The 20,010-nt window shown below is 47.3% G+C and overlaps 1 protein-coding gene across 1 annotated transcript; it reads right to left on the reverse strand.

Annotated features, from left to right (window-relative positions):
• Positions 1-227: 227 nt before the first annotated feature.
• On the reverse strand, positions 228-19,697 carry RNF187 (ring finger protein 187). The gene is made up of 5 exons (XM_068980013.1): positions 19,608-19,697; positions 3,257-3,733; positions 1,539-1,631; positions 1,110-1,331; positions 228-543 (listed from the first exon to the last, which is right to left on the reverse strand). The coding sequence occupies exons 1-5, from the start codon at positions 19,695-19,697 to the stop codon at positions 541-543; spliced, it is 885 nt and encodes a 294-aa protein (XP_068836114.1). The 3' UTR covers positions 228-540.
• Between the last annotated feature and the right edge of the window lie 313 nt (positions 19,698-20,010).

A 20,010-nucleotide genomic window follows, 5' to 3' on the forward strand; every position in this document is an offset into this window, starting at 1 on the left:
AAGTCTGACCAGCCCACCATCCCCACCCAGCCACACTGAGCATTCCTTTCCCTTGACAGTCACCTCAAATTTCACCTTAACTGCTGTGCCCTGCATGGGTGTGGGTCTGTGGGCCTGCACGTGCATGACTGGTGGTGCAGGTCTGCACAGCCCGAGCCTCCTGAAGATGACAGCCACAGCTCATGGAGACCTCAGAAAATCTGATGAAACTTGGGGCAACAAAAAGAACTTTATGGAGTCAGGATACACTTGGGTTAACTTACCCCCAATACAGATCTCTACAGTGAAAGGTTTACAGCCTGGAAACATGAACACCCAGAGGAAAAGGGAACACAAACACTCTTCTGCAGAGTACTGTCGTCAGCAACCCCAGGTGGGCACCTAGAGTTCACAGTCCACATATTCACCTAGGAGAAGACACGCAGGGCTGGGGGTGTCTTGAAGGACGACAAGGGGTCCAGGAGGAGGCAGATGGAGGAGCTGTTTCAGGCCTGGGATGGTTAACAGCTTCCTCTGCCTGCTGCCTGGGCAGGCAGCACTTCACTGCATAGGGAGAGAGGGAATGAGTGAGCGAGGTTCTATCCTACAAGCCAGATGACTGCAGAATCCAGCCCCACCGGACTCTCGTGTCTCTTCACCCACAGTCAGCACCCACTTGCAGCTGAGTAACCACTTCTGCCAGAGGTAAAACGGCACCTCTCAGCTCAGAGGAGGGAAGGACAGACACTGCCAGTTCCAGGATCAGACTCAAGGACTGCAAAGAGCCCAGAATCCCCAGGTTTAGGCAAGGCTTCAGGGCAGAGAGTAAGGAGGACATTCAGGATGAGGGCATGGCAACCACCACCGTCCCCAAGATCCCTGACTCTTCTGACCTCGTGGCCAGCTCCTACCTGTAGGGGCCCAGTACTTCAATACTGCAATGCAAGCACCCCCTCTCTGCAAATGTGGGGGGAAGCAAGTCTCCTGGATTACCCATTCCTGAAATTCAGCCCCAAATGGAAGCCAAGCAGTGCTGGTCTGAAGGGTTCTCTCTGGATAAGCTTCCCTCTTGCTAATTCTTGACTCTGCATCCCGCTGCCCTCCCCTGACCGGCAAGGCTGGGTGCCTACCTGGAGCAGCATACTGAGACCCAGGTTGCGGTGCCTCCTCTCCAGCTCCGACACAGCCTGCAGCAGAGACCTGAACCTCTCTGCTGGGTCCTCGTCCTCGTCCTCCAGGGACCCTTCTTCTTTTTCTGCTTCCTGTAGGAATCGCCCCTCCTCCTCGGCAAAGAAGGCCCGAAGCTTCTTGTAGTCAGTCAGAGCCTTCTTCCTTCGGTCCATTACATGTCCCTACAGGATGGGTGGGCAGTAGGAATACCCATGTCCTCAGGCTACCCTGAGACCCCACCCATCCACCACTGACCACCTCAAGGGAGGAGAGTTCCCTGACCATCTGACTGTACAGCGCTCAGCTGTGGTCCAAGGCCCTGCCACACAGGGTCAGGGTACACATCCACGTTTCCTTGCTCACGTGGACTCGAACCCCACCCCACTTGCCTTCCACACAGCAGCAGCGGACTCAGCCTGGCCATGGAGATCCCGAGCATCATTCAGATCTTTCTTCATGATCTCCACAGACCCCTTGTTCTCCTGGAGAAAGACGCTGGTTATGGAGTGTGTGGCCACTTCTGAAAGTCTGGGGCCCACCTAAACCCAGTCCAGAGGGACATCACACCACTAGAATCCCATCGGGCAGTCCAGAAGCCCCAGTTCATGATCTTAGCCCATTAGATACCTCAAAACTCTGCAGGCTGCAGAGGGGGTCTTAGTGACCCACTATGCTCTCTATAGTCAGAGAGAAACATTTGTGCTAAGAATCCAAACAGGGTAACTAGACAAGACTATTCATTTGGGAGGGATTGGGGGCAGGAGGAGAAGGGGACGACCGAGGATGAGATGGCTGGATGGCATCACTGACTGGATGGATGCAAGTCTAAGTGAACTCCGGATGTTGGTTATGGACAGGGAGGCCTGGCGTGCTGCGATTCATGGGGTTGCAAAGAGTCGGACACGACTGAGCGACTGAACCGAACTGTTACTGTTTCTAGCAGAGGGACGGAGGGTGGCCCCTTTAGGGTGACCATGGGCACACACAGGGCCTGCCCAGCTCCATGCACTGACTGGGTGGGTGGAAGAAAGTCCAACTCCAGTCCCCTGGCCACATGCTCTAATCCCAAGGAAGCCCTGGATGCAACATCCCACTGCTTAAGAAGACCGCAGTACCCAAGCCCTGACGCAGGAACCCTCAAACAGGTTACTCTCTCCCCTCAGGTGGGCAGGGACCACACTGACTCTTTGCACTCCAGGGGCCTGGCTATCTTTATTCTCTCGGAAATAACGTTGCGCTCCCCCAGCCCTCCCAACAAACACACACACCAGCGGGTCCCTAGGATTACCAGATCTCAGCAGTGACCAGACTCCAATGGCAGGTTCTGACCCAGAGCCAAGTGCCAAATGTAAACAGTTGAGAGCACAGTGGAGAAGGCTCCAGAATAGAGTGGATGAAGGGACTCAAGAGGGCTCAGAGCAGGTGAGAAGACCGAATGGGAGGGCTGCACAGGACCATAGAGGGGCCAATACCCTCAAGGCCACACCCCCACTCCAGTACTCTTGCCTGGGAAATTCCATGGACAAAGGAGACTGACAGGCAGTTCCTGGGGTCGCAAAGAGTCGGACACGACTGAGCGACTACCACACCCACTGAGAGGGCTTTGCCCGTGGGGGTGGGGCTACCATAGTATGACGTCATGCCAGGGGGCAGGGCAGGGCAGTGACACAAAGGGGGCTGGGCGTGGGGGGGGCCTCGGCAGGACTCTCTTTGCCAAGGGGGGCGGGGCAGGGCAGTTCAACCCTGGGAAAGTCACGCGCGTATGGGGGGGGGGGGGACAGGGAGGTGGAGGGAGAGGAGGAGAAAGTGCCGCGTCCAGGCGTGGGAAAGGGGGAAAGGATACCTTCCAGATAGGGGAGTGCGGTGACCGCAGCCTCTGGGGTTAGGGAACGGGGGAAATGGTCCCGTCCTGGGATGGGAGAAAGGGTACTAGGCACCAGAGGAAGGAAAGGGGACAGGGCACTAACTGGGGTATGGGGAGGGCAGCCAGGACACCGTCCGGAAGATGGAGACTGGGGGCCAGGGCGCCATCCAGAGAATACGGAGGGGGGACAGGGCGCAGTCTGGTGATGAGAACAGGGACAGGGCACCCTCCGGGAAAGGGCACCTTGCCGCGCAGCGCCTTCCTCCAGCGGGGCTCCCACTCGGGTGGCTCGGGCCCCGCGGCCATGCGGCAGGCTGCGCACAGCGGGCCCCCGTCGGCGCGGCACAGCAGCTGCAGCGCCGCCTCGGAGGCCGGGCCGTCGCGCGTGGGCGCCGCAGCTGCTTCCTCGAGCGCCAGCAGGCGGCGGCTGAGCGGCGGGCGGCCGGGCTCCACGGCGCGCTGCCAGCAGTCGTCGGCGCACTCGGGACACGGAAAGGGCCCGTCTTCCTCAGCCCAGAATCGCACCACGCACGCCCGGCAAAAGCGATGGCCGCAGTCGGCGCGCACCGGGTCGCGGGGCGCGCTCTGGCACAGGGCGCAGGCGGCCTCGCCGGGGCCCGCGGGGAGCGCCAGGGCGGCAGCGGCGGGGCCCCAGAGGGCGCAGACAGGGATGCGAACAGGGGCGCACTGGTGGCTGGCAGAGCCGGGGACCCGGACGCACTAAGAGCGCTACCGGAGAGCCAGGGACAAGAATGCGTTGATAGAGATGGAGCGCAGGGACAGAAGACAGAAATGGCGACTGGAATGGCTGGGTGCCCGGCGCAAGGTCCTGGCAGGGGTGTTCTCCAGGCAAGGTCCCGGCAGCGGTGTACTCCACCCTCCCGGGTCCTGGCAGGGGCCGCGCCACTCTGCCTGGATCCTGGCAGCGGTGTACACTCACTCCGGCTCAGCTAGCAGAGATGTGCTTCGCTCCGACCCACGTCTTCTCACGCTGAAATCTTACAGGGATTGTCACTTCTCCCGTAAATGATTCGTGTGCGAAAAGGAAGCAGTCTCATTGGAAAACTCCGTTATAAACCGTTTTTTTTTGTAAGCTGCTAGGACCTGAGCTGCAAGCGCCTCCTTGCAGCGCTATGCTAACGCGGGGCGGGGACTGGGCTGGAAAACTGCGGCGTGGGACCTCTTGCGTGCAACCCCTCGCGTCAAATCGTTCTGTACGCACCGAGCTGCGTGGGCTTTTGCTGTGTGCGCAGGTTAGACGTGGACTCTCAGGGGAATACGTCCTGTGAGGGCCATCCTGAAAGGAGAATCCAGGAACAGCCCGCGAAGGAATGATCTTCCAGGGACACGCAGATACTCACAAAGGCAAAGTTTGTTTCAAAGAGAAGTATAGAGCTGCCAGCATAGTCACTGAGAGGGGGGAAAGCGTTCCCCCAAACCGCGGGAATCACGAAGTTATATCTTTACTAATGTTGACCCACCTATTTGTTTTTGGTTGGTTAAAGATCCCAGTGTACATAATCCCTGTTCCAAAAGTCATCATGTCAGTTTGTCCATTTTTATGACCCTTTTTTCCGGATCTCCCAGTTCTTGAATTTTCTTATGATACTGAGTCTCCACCCTCTCACCTTTTCTCTTGCCCTCTCCCCTCCCCTTTTCTGGTGACCTCAGGCCATTGTCTGAGGACCGTGTTCTAAAGTTAATGGGCCACCTGGTGTTTTTCTCCTTGGTCAGTTGCTGATTGTCCTGTCACAGGCTCTGATGTTTTACGACAAGGGAGTTAGAGGCATTCCCTTTAAATGTCCACAAACTGGAACAGCAAACACTCAGGCGAAAAAGAAGGGGAGATTGGAATTCGATTTTTAAAAGAAGAAATGGAGTCCTTTTTTTTGTTTGTTTGTTTCCTTTTGACCCTAGGCTAAACTGACTGCCTCATATTTTTCTACCTCAACCCCACCTTAGCAGCTTGAAACCCAGGCCTTTGGTCCACTGTTTGTCCCTGAGCCACAGGAACGGGGAATTCAGCGTCGAGAAAACTCATTAATGCAGGCTGAAGACATCTGATGAGACTCAAAGCTACCAGTATCCTGGTCCATACAAGGAAATTTGTTAGCATTTCTTTAGAAAAGACAAAAAGTGGTTTGGGGAGGAGCAGTCTAATAGGGTGAGGTTTTTTTGGATTTTTGTTTTTTGGTGGTTGTTTTTAAGCAAGCACGTGGTTTAAAAAACGTAATCTTTAATTTTAAAAAAGCGAATCTTTCAGTCCATATACGTGCAGTCTTGCTAGGTATTGCGTTTTGGTTTTGTGTGTGTTTTTTTAAACCTGATGTTCACTTAACGAAAAACGCATCATGTAAAAGTTAAGTTTTTATGCCTATAGCCAGAAAATGGGGCTTCCCAGGTGGCTCTAGTGGTAAAGAACCCGCCTGCCAATGCAGGAGACTTCAGAGATGCTGGTTTGATCCCTGGGCGGGGAAGATCCCCTGGAGGAGGACACAGCAACCCACTCCAGTTTTCTTTCCTGAAGACTTCCATGGAAGGAGAAGCCTGGGGGGCTAAGGCCCATAGGGTCGCAGAGTTGGACATGACTGAAGCAACTAAGCATGCAAGCATGCACACATATGTAGCCAGGAAATAGTTGTTGACTAAAGAAAATGCACAACCTAAAAGGTGAGAGTTACTGTTCTGTTCTGCAGACTTGTTCCTGGAAGAGAGCCTCTCAGAACCAAGGTATATAGGAGTTTTTGCAACAAAAATCAGATAGTTGGACTATCAAAATTTGCTGTTGATTAAAGAAAACCAGGCATCTTAAGTTAATAAATTTAGTGCTTTTTTTAATGTATGGAAAGATGTAATCATCTGGGGTTATTGGAATCATTCCTTACAAATAGCTGTGAAAAGAAGAGAGGCGAAAAGCAAAGGAGAAAAGGAAAGATAAAAGCATCTGAATGCAGAGTTCCAAAGAATAGCAAGAAGAGATAAGAAAGCCTTCTTCAGCAATCAATGCAAAGAAATAGAGGAAAACAACAGAATGGGAAAGACTAGAGATCTCTTTCAAGAAAATTAGAGATACCAAGGGAATATTTCATGCAAAGATGGGCTCGATAAAGGACAGAAATGGTCTGGACCTAACAGAAGCGGAAGATATTAAGAAGAGGTGGCAAGAATACACGGAAGAACTGTACAAAAAAGATCTTCACGACCCAGATAATCATGATGATGTGATCACTCATCTAGAACCAGACATCTTGGAATGTGAAGTCAAGTGGGCCTTAGAAAGCATCACTACGAACAAAGCTAGTGGAGGTGATGAAATTCCAGTGAAGCTATTTCAAATCCTGAAAGATGATGCTGTGAAAGTGCTGCACTCAATATGCCAGCAAGTTTGGAAAACTCAGCAGTGGCCACAAGACTGGAAAAGGTCAGTTTTCATTCCAATTCCAAAGAAAGGCAATGCCAAAGAATGCTCAAACTACCGCACAATTGCATTCATCTCACATGCTAGTAAAGTAGTGCTCAAAATTCTCCAAGCCAGGCTTCAGCAATACGTGAACCGTGAACTCCCTGATGTTCAAGCTGGTTTTAGAAAAGGCAGAGGAACCAGAGATCAAATTGCCAACATCCACTGGATCATGGAAAAAGCAAGAGAGTTGCAGAAAAACATCTATTTCTGCTTTATTGACTATGCCAAAGCCTTTGACTGTGTGGATCACCATAAACTGTGGAAAATTCTGAAAGAGATGGGAATACCAGACCACCTAACCTGCCTCTTGAGAAATCTGTATGCAGGTCAGGAAGCAACAGTTAGAACTGGACATGGAACAACAGACTGGTAAATCCAAAGTGCAGAATGTTTCATCAATTTTCCTGTCTTGAATTCCCCTCAGGACACACTGTCAGTGGGCAACTGCAGTGGGTTGCAACTTACCCCTTTCCATATCAGGATAGTGAGTGGCCCTCTTTATTCTCTTTGTGTACATTGGCATAGACTTGAAAATGCACTAAGTGGGCAGTCAGAAGTGTGGCTAGTAAACTGAGGTTAGTTCTGTGGAGTGATGGTCAGAAGGAGAAAAGCACTTGAAGAAGAGCTTAGCTGATTTGTTGGGTAAACTAGGAACATAATGCAGAGAAAAGTGGAAAGAAAAGAAATCAATGAGCAAAATCCATAATAATCTTGTGAGTGTGAAAAATAATCAGGCACAGTCATTAAAGGAAAACAGCCAAACTAGGAAACTGCCAGCCAAAATATACAGAGTTCATAAAGTTCGAACAGAAAATTTCAGTGGAAAAATACCACTGGAATTTGTCAGTTCACAAAAATATAAATAAAAGCAAATGCTGAATAGGAAAATTATACACTCTACCCAGTTACTAAGAAATAAAAGTATAAATTGAGATTTTTTTTCCCACTATTAATTTGGGAGACCTTGTTAGTGAACCAGACTTGGCTCCACTCATCCGTCTCACAGCAAAGCCAAGCTTTTGTGTGGTGAAGGGAAGGGGTTTCACCCAAGCAAGCCCCAAGCAAGAGGGGCTTCCCTAGTAGCTCAGCTGGTAAAGAATCCACCTGTTTTTTGAATGTTGAGTGTTAAGCCAGCTTTTTCACTCTCCTCTTTCACTTTCATCAAGAGGCTCTTTAGTTCCTCTTCCCTTTCTGCCATAAGGGTGGTGTCATCTGCATATCTGAGGTTATTGATATTTCTCCTGGCAGTCTTGATTCCACCTTGTGCTTCATCCAGCCCAGCACTTCACATGAGTTACTCTGCATATAAGTTAAATAAGCATCCTTGACGTACTCCTTTCCCAATTTGGAACCAATCCTTCTTTCAAGTTCTAGTCTAGCTGTTGCTTCTTGACCTGCATACAGATTTCTCAGGAGATCTGGTATTCCCATCTCTTCAAGAATTTTCCACAGTTTGTTGTGATCCACACAGAAATAACTACATGTCAAGATGTGTGTGACCCAATAAGCCATACTTAAAGGAAATGTTTCCTTAAACTTATTTATGGGTGTGGGGATAGAGGGGAAGAACTAACCATGAGAGGGACTAACCATTTGTTATGAGTTGAATTGAGTCCAGCAAAATAGATAAAAGAAGTGTTGAAGTTTGCTAACCTGAAACAAGCGTGAATTTATTTGGGATCAACAAAATTGCAACATGGGGTCTGCAACCATGGCGAGCCACATTCATATTTCCACACGGCCAAGGAAGAACACTTTTATGAAGAGGAAAAGAAAGCTGGGAGGACTCCAGTAAACAAAGAGTGCATATCTTCACTGGCTGAGTCCATGCCAAAAGAGAGGAGCATTCTTCTTCCTATTGGACTCTATCATTGCAGCACAGGATAGCGCCCCCTTCTGGTCTCCAAACTCTACTTAGGAAACCCAGCAGGACTCTGCAAGGCCTTCGGTGAGTCTCGCTTCCACCTAGTTCCAAACAACAAGCTCAGTCAGAGAAGTGAGAAAATGCAGAAACAAAGGAAAAGAGTCAAACAAGACAAACTAGTTTAGCTATAAAACAAAGTCAAGAACCTTTAGTTCCTTCCCAAGACCGGGTTGTCTATGCTTCTGAGCCACTGACTATAGATCAGAGGTTTCCATACCCTCGTCCTCAGTTCCATCAATTTGCCGAGTGCCTCACAGAACACAGAACACATCACCAGTTTATTATAAAAGCATGTAACCTGGAAACAACCAAGTGAAGGAGTTGCATAGGGCAAGATATGGGGAAAGGTGCGGAGCCTTCATGCTCTCTCTGGGCATAACGCTCTCCAAATCGCTAGGTGTTCACTGGCCTGAAATCTCTCCAAACCCTATCCTTTTGAGCTTTTATGGAAGCTTCATTACATAGCCATGATTGATTAAATCACTGGCCACCTATAATGGGTTCAACCTCTAGCCCCTCTCCCCTCCCAGGAGGTCAGGGTGGCATTAAAATTTCTAACCCTGTCTCTCTAAGTTGGTTCCCCTGGGGACTGCTCCCATCCTCAAAGACTTTCCAAAAGTCACCTTACTAACACAGTCTGGTGTCATCAACAGAGGTTTGTTTCTAATATCGAGACACGTTTATGATTCTTGTCACTTAGGAAATTCCAAGAGTTTTTGGAGCTCTGTGCCAGGAATAGGGAGGAAGACTAAATATATATTTATTATATATCACAATATCACATCTTCAAAATATTTCCAGCACTTCATTAGACTTTCTTTAAAAGTGCACCGGAAAGCAGGCAAGCAAGAAAAATGGGCAGAGGGAAGATATTTGGGAATATACATATTTACACATTTGTATATACATATATATATGCTGCTACTGCTGCTAAGTCACTTCAGTCATGTCCGACTGCGTGCGACCCCATAGATGGAAGCCCACCAGGCTCCCCCGTTCCTGGGATTCTCCAGGCAAGAACACTGGAGTGGGTTGCCATTTCCTTCTCCAATGCGTGAAAGTGAAAAGTGGAAGGGAAGTCGCTCAGTCATGTCCGACTCTTAGCGACCCCATGGACTGCAGCCCACCAGGCTCCTCCGTCCATGGGATTTTCCAGGCAAGAGTATTGGAGTGGGGTGCCATTGCCTTCTCCAACATATATATATGTATATATACATATATATGTGTAAACAAGAGGTGGTGCTTACTCAAATCGATGATAGTAATGAGCCCTGAGCTGTGAAGTATCATTAGCAAGTCAATCATTGTATGAACGGCAGAATATAAATAACTGAATATTGTACTATACACTTAAAATTTATTAAGAGTTTTTTTCATGTGTTTTTTACCAAAATAAATAAAATTGCAAATTTCTTCCTGGATTTTAAAAATTACTCAAACCTCTTCTTCCTTAACTAAAATAAGTCAAATGAATGACTACTGTCTTATCCCACAGAGCTCTTCAATCTAGAATAAAAAATAAATGGGTCAGTCTGCATCAGCTCAAGTAAATACTAGTATAATACTTTAATAAAGTGGCACAAGTAAATTTTCTAGGAAATGAAATCCATTTCATCTTGATGTGTCAGGACCAAAAGTGACAAAAGTAATTTGAACCATAGGACTGAAAATGGAGGCGGCATATTCCTTGGCTCCTCATCTCAGCCCACTTGGATTGTTATACCACCATAGACTGGGTAGATTAAAGGCAACAGATATTTATTTTTCATAATTCTGGAGGCTGGTAGGACTTACTTGGTGTTCCAGCATAGGACTCTGGGAAGAACGCTGGACCAGAACCTAAGGCTGTTAGTACCAAAGGAAGGCGAGCCTGGGGTCTCGGCTTACCTCGGAGGAGTCTCCGTGGGAGACCAGGTGGTGAGCTCTTTGCCCTGTCCAGACCCGTGAGCGACGATTTCCAAACCCAACCCATCATGGCACTCGGCTCCCCGCTCCCTTCACCCCTCCCGCCCCTGCCAACTCTTCTCTTCCTAAAGGTGTGGGGGGAACTCAGTCGCTCCCAAACTTCTGGACCCCACCCCCTTGCCAAGACAACGAAAGAAAAACCAAGGGCACTCAGAAAAGCCCAAGTCACTTGACAACGCAGGTGGCAAGGAACAGCTGTGGCGTTGCCAGCCTCTCCGTCTCAGGACGGCTCCCCGCGGAGGCGCCTCGAGCGGTGAGGGCCGGTGATCCGCAGAGTCGCTCCAGGCTGGCCTGGCGCTGGGATCCAGCGCGAAGGGGCTTCCTGGACACACAGAGTAGCGCGCAGAAGGGCAGCCGGGCTCGGAGTCTGCAGCAGTGCAACGAGGCGGGATAGAGGGGCCCGCGGACAAAGGACTGCAAGGGAGCTGCAGAGTGGAGCTCAATGGCGCAGGAGTGCCGCAGTGCCAGGACGCAAGCGGATGGCAAGCGGCACAGGTTGCGTAAAGGCGCAGGTCGGGTGGAGGGTTGGGGCCGGGTGGGGGGACTTTCCCTGCAGTGTCTGCTCCGCACTACAGTCGGGCGACTGCGGGGCCGGGAACCAAGGGAGCGCCGCCTCCGGTATTTCCCCTAAAAGGGCCCATGTGGATTGGTTCAAACTCAGTTTCGTTCTCCCCTCGCGACAAAGGCTTCCTTGGTGGCTCAGCTGGTAAAGAATCCGCCCGCAATGCGGGAGACCTGGGTTGATGCCTCTGTTGGGAAGATCCCCTGGAGAAAGGAAAGACTACCCACTCGAGTATTCTGGCCTAGAGAATTCCATGGACTGTATAATCCATGGGGTCGCAAAGAGTCAGTCTCGACTGGGCGACTTTCACTAAGGCGCCTCTTGGAGCTTTCCAATGCTTTCCCTTATTCCACCACTTCTGCCGCGTCCTTCAATTTAGTGTCTGAGTCTGGAATTTCTGGTATTTTACGCACATTTGTGCCTTAATGTTTTCACCAGTATCTTTGGATATTATCCCGATTTCCTGACGCGCTGGTAACACAGGAATGCTGCTGCTTTGGGGAGGGAGGGGGTTGGGTGAAGAGGGCTTTGGACAGAACCACCAAGGTGAGGCTGGGTGTCCACTGGGGTAAGCCAAGGGTGAGGCTGTCTGCCCACCCATCCCCCAGCCACCTTTCGTTAACCTGCACTCCGCCCATCTCCCAGAACCCTTCCTAAACCCTTCAGCCCCCAACTTTCCTTGGTGAAAAACCCATCACTCCCATCCCTTCTCCCACTGGGCTGCTCCTGGCCTCCTCCCGACACCTCTCCCCTCGAAGCCCCCAACACCCCGCTCTACAGCCCTTCTCGCCCACCTCCAGCTCTCCCTTCCCAGGTCCAGACTACGTCTCCCGAAAATACCAAAAATATATCAATAACATATAGAAAATTATTGCCATAAAATCTCAAGTCTTGTGTTTTCTGTATTTCCTCAATACTGCTGGGAGCTGCTGGATTCAGTTTCAACACAGCTTACGATCTTGAAATTAATGTAGTTAGATAGGAGATAGGAGAAAAACACGGTGTATACATGCGGGAGGGGGTGGCGTTTCCCTGGAAGAACAATCTGAACGTCCTTGTGTCCTGGCTTCGCAGGGGTTGCCACGATTGCGGGAGCCACCTTCAGTTGCAGTGGGCGGGCTTCCCATTGCGGCGGGCCTCCCTTGTTGCAGAGCACAGGCTCTGAGGCACAGGGACTTCAGTAGTGTGGTGCGTGGGCAGAACAGCTGAGGCTTGTGAGTTCAGTAGTTGTGGTTCCCTGGCTCTAGAGCATGGCTCAATAGTTGTGGCACGTGGGCTTTGTTGCTCCTGGCATGTGGGATCCTTCCAGATCAGGGGTCACACCATGCCTCCTGCATTGGCAAGCAGGCTCTTTACCACTGAGTCACTAGGGAAACCCTCTTTCTTTCCTTCCTTCCTTATTTCTGGAAAACCTCACGCCTGCACTATAGGGTTCCATCGGTCAATACAAAATATTGCTCTTGATCCTGAGGCCTGTCCTTTGTCCATTTGGCCTGCTATGACAGAATACCACAAACTGGGGAGCTTAAACAACAGAGTACAGCACTCATAATTCTGGAAGCTGGGAATAGAGAGATCAGGGTGCCAGTGTGGGTGGGTTCTGGTGAGGACCTCCTTCTAGATTGCAGATGGCTGCCCTCTTTCTGTGTACTGACCTAGAACAGAGAAAGAAGAAGAGATGATTTTCTCTGCCAGATGCCTGGGATAAATTCTTTTGCTACTGAAAGTGTTCTGGACATATCATCCCCGAATATGCCGCACTGGTCATATTGATAATTTGGGACTGAGATCACTCAAGAAACAGCAAACACTGTGAGAAACTTTCTCTGAACTCTCCCTAACTGCCTAAAAACAGTTCCTTCAAAATGAATTTAACTGTCATCAATTCCCTCCCGAGAGTTTCATCAGCAAAGGAAGACTGATTCATCACAAGAAAGGAGACTAGATGTTAATGCCACACCCAGACAGTCACAAACTATCATACCTCCTGTCTAGTCTCCTAAGGGCCTGTCATCTTTCCTAACATTATTTACTCTCCTCTATGAGGACTACTTTTCCCCTTCTCCTACTAAGATGGTATATAAGCTCTCAAATCTCATTGCTTTTGGGGCTATTCATTTTTTCCCCTGCAATAATAATTCACTTTTTCCATGCACATAGTATTTTAAAATGAGTAAATTTGCATAACTTTTCCCCTGTTATTCTGCCTGTTGTCAGTTTATTCATAAACCTACCTACTGAACCCAAGAGGGTGGAAGGAAAGTTTTTTCTCTGTAACATTACAAACGTTATTAACAGCTTCAATAACGACCACCAATGAGTCTTAACTGAGACAGAAAGACCTGCTCAGAACAGTGAGTTTTAAGAATAAAAGCTAGCTTTCATTCTGAGAAATCTACACCAACTAGATCTACAAGCGAAACAAAAGAGATTTTTGTTTGAGTGTACCGCTGGTGCAAGATCAAGCTTCAGACCTCTTCCAAGGGTGAGACCAACCATTTGTATACATTGGTCATTAAGTCTCTGGTATAAAAAAGATAGTGGTTACAGAAACAGTTTGAATAAGTGATCCAGAAGCAAGCATTTGTCTATTTTATAAATGTGTCTTGTATTCAAAACTATTTTTAAAAATTTGAATTGGATTGGGAATGTGGAATTGAGTGAAATTTCATCTGCAGTTCTTTCAGCTTTCTACTGCAGTAGAAATTTTAAGATAGCTGACTGGTGTTTTTTCCCTGGAAATTTAAACACAGGGCAATGCATTTTAATATTTTTTTCCTACATATATGTATTATTTCCTCTTCAATATGATACATATGTATATGTATATATGTATATAATATGTATTATTTCCTCTTCAAAATGAAATTCCACATCCAAAGCCAAAACAACCTAGGTGTGGTTAGTGCAAAGCTTGGTACCGCTGACCTAATTTCCAGGGCTAGTTATCTCATCAGCTGTTTCACTTAAGAAGTGTTTTTTTTTCTGCCTTTTGCTGTCTCATCTGCAAAATGGAATTAATAATAGTGTATATGTGGAAAGGATGTTATGAGCACTAAATTGAATTAAGTATTCATTAAGTGGATTCCCTGGTGGCTCAGACAGTAAATAATCTGCCTGCAATGTGGGAGACACAGGAGATGCAGATTCCATCGCTGGATTGGAAGACCCCCTGGAGAAGGCAACAGCTACCCACTCCAGTACTCTTGCCTGGAGAAATCCATGGACAGAGGAGCCTGGTGGGCTATAGTCCATGGGGTTGCAAAGAGTCAGACAGGACTGAGCAACACTTCCATTTTCACTACCACTTGATAACAATGAGCTCTCTAGAAATGTTTAAGTAAACTATAGATTTTTTAAATAAACAGATAAAATAGTTAATACTGAGCACATTCAAAGCAGCTCAGCTCACAGACTTGCAGGTAGGGGACACTGCCTCAGCTCACAGACTTATTCATTCAACAAACACTGGTTGCATCTCCCCTATGTGCCAAGCTCTATGTTCCACCTTAGAGATTTAAAAGTGAAGGACACATCTCTTGCCCTGGAGTTTACAGCTTAGTCCATGTTCTAGCGGACAGGAGAAAGGCTTATGTTCCATATTTACGTGATGTAGTTCCCCTGGCACAGAGGGAGCTCAGCTGAGGCATGCATCCCTGGCTGTGGCTGGATCTCTTCTGAGAAGAACAGGGTGAAATGGAACCAACAGGACTTGAGCACTAAATATATGACCATATCCTGCCATCTGCCTGACACACATTCACTCACAGCAATCCCATTAAGTAGGCATCCATAGCCTCACTTCACAGATGAGGAAGCAGAGAGCAGAGATGGTAAATTACTAGCCCCAGATAGGGAGCTAAGCACAGGCCATCTGAAGAGTGGCTCCCCGACATCTCTCCTCCACTTTCTTCATACCCAAACTTTCTAAGACAAATAATACCCCTTTCGGGTTTCTTCAAACTCATATCTTGAAAGCACCTTGCTAACCGCTCTGAACTCAGTGCGCCACTCTGTCTTTGTGGGTGCTGTTGTTTCCCCGTCTGTTTGGATAATGCACTGGATGGCTCAAGTTGCCAGGTAAATGACCTCCACACCAGCGCTGGAAAACTGTGATGTGCATAGGAATCTGCTTAAAATGCAGATTCAGGCTCAGTACATCTCAGGTGGGGCCCAAGCATGTGCGTTTCTGACGGGGTTCCCCAGGCATTATGTGACACAACTGAGACATGGGAATTCATAAGCCCTTGTTTCTATCTTGGGAGTCAATATAATAGGAGAGTTTAATCTTCTATATATAGGAATTAATTTAATAGGGAGTCAACTTAGGGACTGATGACTTCAATTAAAAATAAGACAGGCCCCAAATGGAGTCTCTTATGCTAAGCCCCATATCACCAAATCAAGACTTAATTACAGTTTCGGCTTTCCTAAAAATAGAATCTTAAACCAGCAATTCCAATCAGGAATTGCCTGATCAACACTAGTTAGGTAATCTGCCTCATTAGAGCCCTGCCATCTCCTGAAGAGAAGTAACCTTAGAGTAACCAAGCTGCTTTTTTGCCTAGTATATCTTCCTTGCTCCTGCTTGTTTCTGGCTGTAGAAGTCTTTCATTTTGTACAGCCCCTTTCTAACAGCTAGATTGGATGCTACCCAGTTTGAATCATTTCTGCTCATATAAACTCTTTAAAATTTTAATATATCTCAATTTACCCTTTAATGGTTCCAAAACCTCCATTCTGTTGGTAAGTACAGGACAATAAAAGTATCTAACCCTTGGGGTTATTAAGAGACTACACGAGGTGATACATATACACTTAGCATATAGCTGTCGCTTCAAAAGGGGTTGTTTAGTCAGTATTAATAATAACAACAATATAAAGGACTGTTTCCTTTGAAACCCATTCATTTCCTTCCTCCAGTTAAAAATCTGCCTTGTTGCATCCTATGTAAGTACCTTAGTTGGTTTTCAGTACTTCAAACGCGAAAGAACCGTTCGCATTTACTCTTGAATTCTGAAAGGAATCCTCTTCTGCCTTCGGGGGTAAAAAAATGATAGGAAACAAATGACTGGAATGGTGGTTGGAAGCTGCCATTTCCCTCTGCTAAATAAGCACAAGCTCACTGTCTCAAGAAATGTCCCCTTTGTGTTTGTGTCCTATCCAGGAAAATCGGAGACGCGGGATTAAAGCGCGTTTTTATTACCTTCTTCATGTTTTTGTCCGATACAGACATGGTAAATAAACAAATACCCAGCTCCAGTTACAACAAAGGGTTTGAACAGAAACCCGCATCCTGACTCATGAGGCAAGGCTAGCTGCAGCTCATCGGGTCGCGAACAGTCGGACACACTCAGCGACTGAACTGAACTGAACTCAACCGAACCTGACTCCACTCATGGCCTTCGGATTGGTTGAGCTATTGTCCAATAGGAAAGAAGAACTGGCATCTACTATTTACATAAATTCTCTGTGACCTGGCAGAGCGGGACCGACCGTCCAATCAGATTCTAGGAAGTTGGAGGCCTCATTTGAATATGAAGATCATAAATAGTCATCCCCGCCGCCCGCTGCAGGGCTGGCTCCGCCTGTCTTCCATTCCAGAGGCGCCGCCCAAGAACCGCTCTGACACCGCTGTCTGGGAGGCTTAGGATAAGCCAAAGAATTAGCGCTGCCACAAGCGGAGCTAATATATTTACGTGTATAAGGTGCTGAAGCAGGTGCTCCCCAGCACAGGTATCTCTCCCATGCCCGTGGATAACTTTGAACTCGTTGGTCAAGGGCACCTTTGAGCTCATGCTTCAGCGAGGCCTCAGCGCACTACAGTTGCTCTTACGAACATGTAAGGTGAGGCACAGAAAGTGCACATCTGCACGGCTGCCCCATGCGCAGTGTGTCATGCCCGCAAATACCGAGACTGTCAAGGACCCGAGCTCCAAATAGGTGGGCCGCAGTGCTCTTAACTTCAAAGGCTCCGTTCACAGCCACCTCAGTGCTCAAAAAAAGAGCCTGCCTCCTGGTGTGGGTGTGAAATGGTGTTCAGTTAGGATTATGGAGGAGATGAAATAAAGCTAAGTTTTAAAGTGGCATATTCACCAAAAAGACCTGCTGTGTTAGCCTCAGCCCCAGTCAGAAGCCTGAGAGGGCGCAGCCCTGCCGCTTGAGTTCTTGAACCCGGTCCAGGTCCTTCTGTCTGCAAGTGGCAAGTGCCTTGCAGGTGAGGGGGTCACCTCCGACAAGGCTTAGTGCCAACCTCCCTCTCTAACCACACTCCTTCGTGGGTCACGCAGGGGTGTGCTGGACATGACACTTGGTGAGGCTCTGAGTGTTGAAGCGCAGAGCAGGCTGTGACTTTTGGGGGCGTCCTTCCGGCCTTTGCCACGGCAAAGCGCTTGAGTTTCTTTCCTCAAGCATTTAAGCAGCATTGAGTTTGAGCAGCTTCTTGTAAGTACTAGTACTAAGTCTGTTCCTGTTTAAAATATCAAAAGTGCGGGAGCACAAGTAGTGGTCTAGACCCTCAAGACTCAGCTAAAATCCCTCGAACTACGTTGGTTATTTATCCGAAAAACATGTATGCCTTTTTGACATACGCTTCATAAACGGTTTGAGTTGGGGTTTTTTTTTCCCCTCCCCGGTTTTATTGAGGTATAATTAACATATATCATTGTATAAGTTAAAATAAACTGGAAGTTGTACCTTTCGACTGCTTTCATCCAATTCCCCATCCCCTCCCCACCCCTGCCTCTGGTAACCACAAATCTGATCTCTTTTTCTATGAGTTTGCTTGTTTTTGAAGTGTAAAATACCTACAACACTATGTTAATTCCTGATACACAACATAGTGATTCCATATTTCTAAAGATTTTAAAATTATCACCATGATAAACTAGTTGTCATCTGTCAGCATACAAAAATATTATATAATTATTGTGTGTGCTCAGTGGTTCAGTTGAGTTCGACTCTTCGCAACCCCATGGACTGTAGCCCGCCGGGTTCCTTAATCCATAAGGATTCCCCAGGCAAGTACCCTGGAGTGGGTCCCATGGCTTCCTCCAAGGGATCTTCTCAAACCAGGGATTGAACCCAGGTCTCCCACATTGCAGGCAGATTCTTTACCGTTTGAGCCACCAGGGAAGGCCATATAATTGTTGACTGACTTTATTTCCTGGGCTGTACCTTTCCTGTCTGCAACTCATTTACCTGTGACTCATCTTTTCAGGTGCCTATTGTCCATCTGTATATCTTCTTTGGAAAAACATCTATTCAGATCCTCTGCCGGTTTTTTACAGTTGGGGTGTTCTATATTGTTTGGGGGTTTTATGTTGAGTCATATGAGTTTTGTATACTTTGGATATTAATTCCTTGCAGACATATCATTTACAAACATCTCCCATTCAGTAAGCAATTTTTACATTTTGTTGTTGATAGTTTCCTTCACTATTCAAACATTTTAGTTTCAGATAGTCTCATTTATTTTTTCTTTTGTCGCCCTTGCTTGAGGAGACATATCCTTTGGGAGAAGAACCCTGCATTGGCAGGCTATTCTTTACCACTGAGCCACCATATTCCTTTCACAGCTAATAAGATTAGGGACAGCTGTGATGTGCTTTCAAGCACACGGCCCCGTAGTTACAGCCTCATTCCCTATTATTTTGACAATGTTAACTAGTTTTTATTCCAAGCCATCGGTGATATTGGCCTCTAATTTTCTGTTGCTGTGATATCTTTGTCTAGTTTTAATGTCAGGGTGATGCTGGTCTCAGATCTGAGTTCAGAAGCATTTCTTACTCTGCAGATTTTTGGAATCATTTGAGATGGATAGGTGTTAACTCTTCTCTAAATGTTTGGTAGAATTCACCTGTGAACCTGTTTGGTCAAGGATTATTATTATTACCCAGTTTCAATCCTGGTGTTAGTTTATATTTTCTATTTCTACCTGGCTCAGTCTTGGAAGATTGTACATTTCTAGAAATTTGTCCATTTCTTCTAGGTTTTTAATTTTATTGGTGTATAATTACTCATAGTAATCTCAGGACCGTTTATAATTCTGTGATGTCTACTGTAACTTCTTTATGCTCCTTTGAAGAGGCTTTTCAATAAAACAAATGTAGTACTTTTTTAAAAACCTCAGTAAGTTGTATGCAAAATAAATGTTGCCTGTATGACACATTTAATAACAATTAAGGCATGCAAAGCCTTACGGGCCCATGCTGTTCTCAATCTAAAAAATATCTCATAGTGCTGGTGATTCCCAAACCATGAAAAACACCTTCACAGAACAACCCAATCTCCAAGAGCCAAAATGCTATGTGAGATTTGGATTCACAGCTGTGTTCCCTCAGGTGGACAATGGTCATCTGATCCCTCCTTCAGGAACTTCACACACATCATTTCCAGTGACTGCTACACACATCATTTCCAGTGACATTAGACATGGTTCTGGCCAGGGAGGGCTGTCCTTTCCAAATAAAAAGTAAAGATTTGCTAAGAGAAAGCACCTTGGCCTCTTTCTCTTTTTTCTTCCCTGAATGTGGAAACAGGCCATGTTACCTAAAATTCCCACACATATTTCTCTTAATCGAGGACATTTTGATTTGGCCAGTACTCCCATAAATATGTCAGAAGCATTAAATTCTTGGAGAAACAAAGCCACATCCTCATCCATTGACACATCCCATACTCTGCAAATTTCATTCTCCATTTCTTCATCAAGCTGCATCTGCTGTTCATCATCATCAGAGCTGGATTTGGCATTTTCAGGGCTAACCATCTGATGAGCCCCCTGAGGATGCCGAAGAGCCAGTGCTTGCTGGACCGTGCTGGTGATGCAGCTCCCCGAGGCCACTGCCGCCGCCTCTGCCGTCCCGACCTGGCAGCCCTGTCGACAGGTTGTGGTTCATGACTTGGTCACCTCTAGTGCAGGAGCTCCACCAGAAGCCAGTAGTTTTTAATATGAATCAGGTATCTACTGAGAAAATGAAAGGTGTTGTCTTCTGATGACAGATCACTGTTTAAATTTTGTATTACAAGTAGGAAGGCAAAGAAGTAAGTAAAACTGCTAGGAAAAAATTTCCATTTCGAAG

The sequence above is a fragment of the Capricornis sumatraensis genome, chromosome 9 (genome assembly GCF_032405125.1).
Source record: "Capricornis sumatraensis isolate serow.1 chromosome 9, serow.2, whole genome shotgun sequence".
Lineage (NCBI taxonomy): Eukaryota > Metazoa > Chordata > Mammalia > Artiodactyla > Bovidae > Capricornis > Capricornis sumatraensis.

Coding starts and splice junctions, on each gene's coding strand:
- RNF187 (XM_068980013.1), bottom strand. CDS start 19,697: ATGGTTAGCCCTGAAAATGCCAAATCCAGCTCTGATGATGATGAACAG. Junction 3,734..19,607: donor TGGAGAATGAAATTTGCAGA/GTATGGGATGTG, acceptor TAGCGCTCTTAG/TGCGTCCGGGTCCCCGGCTC. Junction 1,632..3,256: donor GGAAGGCGCTGCGCGGCAAG/GTGCCCTTTCCC, acceptor GTCTTTCTCCAG/GAGAACAAGGGGTCTGTGGA.